Genomic DNA, 5,807 nt, shown 5'->3' with positions numbered 1-5,807 from the left:
ATGTGTATGTGTAGGTAGCCCCTTTTTGGACCATTAGCCGTCTTGCTATCCTTCGTGATCTGTCCTGTCACTCTTGTGCATCAAACTGAGTGTGAGGGATAAAGGATTCCGATAAGTTGTGCTTTATAAATCAATGGATTTAGCCGAAACCAAAGCAGAGTAATTCTCAATGTTTGCTAAAGAGAATGGAGTTTAATTGTTCATATCTCATGTTGTATTTATTTAATAATCTCCAGGTGAATTCAAACATATCAAACCTGCAAGGAAAATTGATTTTCCAAATCTTGTTTCCTGTATGCAATCCTTTCTCAGCGCCACCTGAATCTTTATATCAGCCAGAGAACTGACCTCCTAATACTATTCAAATAGGAGAGATCCCAGAGGTATGCTACATCCTGCAAATAAAGAAATTATTATTAAGTTACTGATGAATTCTACTTATGTGGTTATATATATGACTTCCTTGATTCTGCTCTAAAGGTATTGAAGCCTTATACTTGTTTCTATGACACTGGGGAAAATTGTGGAAATGAAGATTTCTTTAACTGGCAGTGAATATGAGGTAGTTGAGGCTTACAGAGTGATTCAGAACCTGCTGAATGTGTATCCTGGTGTGGAAAAAGTATAGATGCCAGTTGGTAAAAGATGCATTATCTCAAGTCCTTTTCAAACACTGCAAGCCTTTAAGGAATTTTGCTCGGACGACATGGGTAGGAGTGGTGATTCTTGCAGTGATGATGGTGTTTTTGGTTGTGCTATGGACAATTAAGCAATACAATTCAGAATTTCAGGTGTACAAAAATCATCAGCTTAAATTGCCCATCTCTGCTTGCATGCATTCATGTGTATCTTTGCGTGAATAGGAAACGTGTGTGCAAAGTTTGGTTAAACTGTCACAAGCATCGTAGATGGAGACATCTAGAATGTTTTTGAGTGTCATCAAAGTCGATGTTTCCTACTCTAAAATGTTTTTAGTGTCCTCTAATTTTTCGTAAAATGAATAGATGAAGTAAAATCTTTGCTAATATTTTTTAGTATTTCCTTGTTACTGCCCTGCAATTCTTTTGATAAATTAAAAACTAAATAAAGGCTTTGATAAGTTCCTTTATGCTGCTCAATTCAAATAATCTACAGCTTATGCTTAAATATACAGCTACTTTGCAAGTCTATCACTGATCTCCAATAATATTCCCTAATCGTTGAAAAATAATTTGTAAAATTTTAAAAATCTGAATTATATATGCTCATTACGGTTATTCATAATTTATATATATGCATATAATTAACTTGGAGAAACGAATTCACTCCGTAGACCCGAACTTGAATTAATAATCTTTAAGCATCTATTCTTCATTCACATTCAATCTTGTTGCTCAAATATTTCAAAAGAAATATTTATCAGATAAATAATGAAATTTTATTAGGAAAATCTTATTTATTGTTAACTTTGCTTTTTTAATTCTAATTATTGAGGAACAAGTTTTAATTCTCATTTTGATAACTAAATATTATTTTATTAGAAGATTGTAATAGCAGAATTTTACGAATTAGTTACTCAATTAAAATTTTTGTTTAGACTGAGTACTAGAAGTCGAAGCTCGTGGGGATACCGGAGGGAGCCAACTCGTCTCAAAGAGATAATTAGGGTTGGATAACTCCAGAAAAAAAAAAAAAAAAAATTGGTATCATGTAAAAAGTGAAAAAGAAAAACTTCTTCATAATATCAAAAAATGAGTGTCGAATTTATATAATCAATGTTACGTCCTCAAATTCAACTTGATTTTGAAAATCTCCAGTCAATTATCCAAATAGTTTTATTGAAAAGTCATGTCAAAAAGTATAATCCGTGGAGAATTTTGTGACACAACTTCATCCCTAAAATATGGACCACCATAAGGATCGCCCTAAAAGCCATTTTTACAAAGTAAAAAAATTAAGACACGGAATGGATGAGGCAAAATCCCAAACAAGCAAGCCGTGTTGAGCAAAGTCTCTTTCCTTTCTGCCATTTGATATTTAGTTATAGGATCATAGTTTTGCAGATTAGGCAGCGAAAACGTATGTGGTGTTTTAGAGTATAGTAGGATAGGAAATGATTTTGGATGCATGCAAACAATTAATTTAATAATTTTATCTGAACATTACAAGGTGACATATACCCTCAAGATAAACCAATCAAAGCAGGAGGAAGATCATCGCCAGGCATCTCTGTCATTATTATTGTCTTATAGCTAGTATCATGTAATTAATAAGTATGAAACCAACAATATATATAAAAACATTCATTAATATTAAATTAAGAAGTGCGGACACAACAAATATAAGATACCATATATATGAACACAAATATACAACAACAAAGTTTACAATATTATATTATGATAGGTCCCATATACATGAATTACCAAATAATGAACTCAATTGGTACATGGGAGCTGAGCAGGTGAGTGTGAGATTATATATTCAATCCTTCTCAATATTATTTTTGGAATAAGTTTAAAGTCTTAATCGTAGACTAACTCTGAACAGAATTAGCTACTGTAGTTTATCCGAAAAAACATATACATGAATTCTACTTTTGAACTGTTCATCTAATATTTTTGTAGAAATTAATTAGGTCAACAAATTTTAAAATCTAATAACATCAAGTCACGTTGCAATAAACGTATAGTACTTATCAATTGCATTATAGCCTTTATCATCATCTTTTTGTTTGCATTCCCTAAAGAAAAATGTTGTTTGTTATTTTTCCTTTCCAACTATCTGATTGCCGCCATTCAGTGACTGAGGATTCCACGCCCGCATATATTTTGTGTGGCAATTTGTGTTCTTTCGCTTCCAAAGTACTTTATGCGCCTGGCTTTTGCTGTAGTGGGCGTTCAATTCAGAGCATCAAATCAAATTGAGAAGGGAGTAAATAATTAAATCCTTGGGAAAATGGAGCCGCAATAAACTTTGTCAGTAACTCAGTGTCACTACATATATGGATCTATACTATCTTTTGTCCTTTCTCAGGCAGCAATTTCTTTTATTTTCTAAAAAATATAGTTTATATTGTCCAGATAATTATTATGGTATGCACAACTATATAAGTAGTTTCATTTAGTTGAAGCACAAAATTAATCATAAATACATGTACAAGAAGTGTAAGTAGCAGAATACATTTGTAGCAACAAATTTCTGATCCCCCCTTAGTATGCTCCAAGAAGGCATAAGGAATAAGGATAGCCCACGTCTATAATAATTGGACATATGTCAACTATTTTGTGCACGCTAAAGCGAGAAAGTTATGGATATCCACACACAAAAAAAGCTACAAAGTTATGCATATATGAATAGGGGAAATATCTGTTTACAAACTTTTTTTACAAATTACACTAAGTATGACCGGTCATACATTCTTGATTGAAGTATGACCGGTCATACTTAGTTTAGTTTGTAAGAGTTTGTAAACAAAAAGTTTGTAAATATAACTTTTCTCATATAAATAATCTCTAACATTACTGCATATTATATGTATCTTAAAATTAGCCCTTCAAATTTGTGATTAGGACACGTTCTCAATAAATTCTTAATTTCTATCTCAAAATAAGTTTACAGTACATTATCTCATGTATATATACACCAGCAAGGTTTTTGGAATTCTAGCTAGGAATCGATGACAACTTGTGACAATGACCCTTATATAATTTCCAATCCATGGTTTTGTATTTGGCCATATTTCTGAGCACAAATTAAAGAGATTGGGATTTCTCACAGCACAGCTTTGGGGTCCATATTCCATAGTCTATGCTATTGTAAAGATGGACACCAGTCTTTACATAGCAAAGAAAACACACTACAATATTTTCCCTAACCAGCAATACATTGATCATGAGGCAGCCACCATAGACATGCACCACATCAATCATCCCCAAAATAGTAGTCACACATCCACAAGCCATTCTTCTGATTCGGGAGGAACTTGTACTAGTGATGAAGGTAAATTGGCTTCCAAGCTTCTTAAAGAGTGTGCTAAAGCAATCTCTGATAAAGACTCTGGCAAAATCCACCATCTTCTATGGATGTTAAACGAGCTTGCATCCCCTTATGGAAACTGTGAGCAAAAATTAGCCTCCTACTTCTTGCAAGCTCTATTTTGTAAGGCCACAGAGTGTGGTCAAAGGTGCTACAAGACCCTTTCCTCTGTAGCTGAGAAAAACCACTCCTTCAATTCAGCTAGAAAGTTAATACTCAAGTTTCAAGAGGTAAGCCCTTGGACAACTTTTGGACACGTGGCATCAAATGGTGCCATTTTAGAAGCCTTCGAAGGCGAGACAACACTACATATTATTGATATAAGCAACACCCTTTGCACTCAATGGCCTACTTTGTTGGAAGCCTTGGCTACAAGAAATGATGAAACCCCTAACTTGAAGCTCACAGTTGTAGCTATAACGGGTAGCATAGTAGGGTCTGTGATGAACGAAGTTGGAAGAAGAATGGAGAAGTTTGCTAGGTTAATGGGAGTGCCCTTTGCGTTTAACATGATTAATGGGCTAGAACATATTGGAATGCTCACAAAAGAAGGGTTAGGAGTTAAAGAGGGTGAGGCTATTGCCGTGAATTGTATTGGGGCATTGAGAAGTGTTGAAGAAGATGATAGGGGAGCCTTTATTCGCATGTTGAAATCGCTTGATCCTCGAGTTGTGACGGTCGTTGAAGAGGAAGGTGATTTTTGCAGCTCAAGAAATGACTTCTTCAAGAGCTTTGAAGAGTGTCTTAGGTTTTACACCCTTTACTTTGAGATGCAAGAGGAAAGCTTTCCCTCAATCAGTAATGAAAGATTGATGCTAGAGAGGGAGTGCTCGAGAAACATAATTAGGGTTTTGGCTTGCAATGATGATGATGAATTTGGGTATGATATTTGTGAGAGAAGGGAGAGAGGAACACAATGGTCTTGGAGGCTTAAGGAGGAATTTTTCCCAATTGGGTTCAGTGATGATGTTGTGGATGATGTCAAGGCATTACTCAAAAGGTACCGTCCTGGGTGGTCCCTTGTGGTGCCACAAGGAAATGATCATCTTTCAGGAATTTACTTGACATGGAAGGAGGAACCGGTTGTTTGGGCTTCAGTATGGAAACCCTAATTGATTGAATTGGCTATATATACTGAGTATTATATTGTTTATAGTATGTGCCATTGCCATATATCATATATATAGTGGTTACATATCTAATTAAGGATCCCTTGCTTAATTTTGTCGATAGCAATTAGCTAGGTAGCCATGAAAAAATGAATATAATGGAAATATCCATCAATCTGGACTTTGTTTTTTAACTTACTCTTCTGATTCTTGTATCCTTTGTAATGTTTCCCCTGTCCAGCTACTCCAGAGACCTATTTGGAAGTTTGTGTTGTACGTTATAGGCGCTTTTATTTTAATATTATGATAATTTCATTGCTCTTGTTTGAAAGCTCCTTTTATGAATTCCATGGCTTCCCCTCTCGTACATTAATCATTTCCTTGACTTTATTTTATTCCAGTGCATTTGAATTAATTAATTATACATAATATATAAAAATAATATTACTGAGTCAATCGATATATATATTCCTCTTTCTAATTTTCTTTCTCCTAAAGTTTTTTTTTTTAAAAAAAAAAAATCTTGATTAGAGTATTATTTTTGTTTATCTCTCTTATCCTTGCTCCACGCCCCACTCCTTCTTAAATCCTTTAGCTTTAATTCAAGTCAATGACTTAAAAAAATAGAAATAGAAATGATGTAGTTGCTAAGAATTGAAATGGAAACTCTTTTTTTTTTTT

General features: G+C 34.0%; 1 protein-coding gene across 1 annotated transcript; it reads left to right on the top strand.

The window, feature by feature from the left end:
* Positions 1-3,803: 3,803 nt before the first annotated feature.
* On the top strand, positions 3,804-5,129 carry LOC133299521 (protein SHORT-ROOT-like). The gene has a single exon (XM_061498990.1). The coding sequence runs from the start codon at positions 3,804-3,806 to the stop codon at positions 5,127-5,129; it is 1,326 nt and encodes a 441-aa protein (XP_061354974.1).
* The last annotated feature ends 678 nt before the right edge of the window (positions 5,130-5,807 follow it).

The sequence above is a fragment of the Gastrolobium bilobum genome, unplaced genomic scaffold, assembly GCF_033153095.1.
Source record: "Gastrolobium bilobum isolate Gb01-03AN ecotype WA unplaced genomic scaffold, APGP_CSIRO_Gbil_v1 utg487474, whole genome shotgun sequence".
NCBI classification, from domain to species: domain Eukaryota; kingdom Viridiplantae; phylum Streptophyta; class Magnoliopsida; order Fabales; family Fabaceae; genus Gastrolobium; species Gastrolobium bilobum.
The sequence above is the reverse complement of the archived record's forward strand: the minus strand, read 5'-3'. Positions and strand labels throughout refer to the sequence as shown.

Excerpts from the sequence above, each read along its gene's own strand:
- LOC133299521 (XM_061498990.1), top strand. The coding sequence starts at position 3,804 with ATGGACACCAGTCTTTACATAGCAAAGAAAACACACTACAATATTTTC.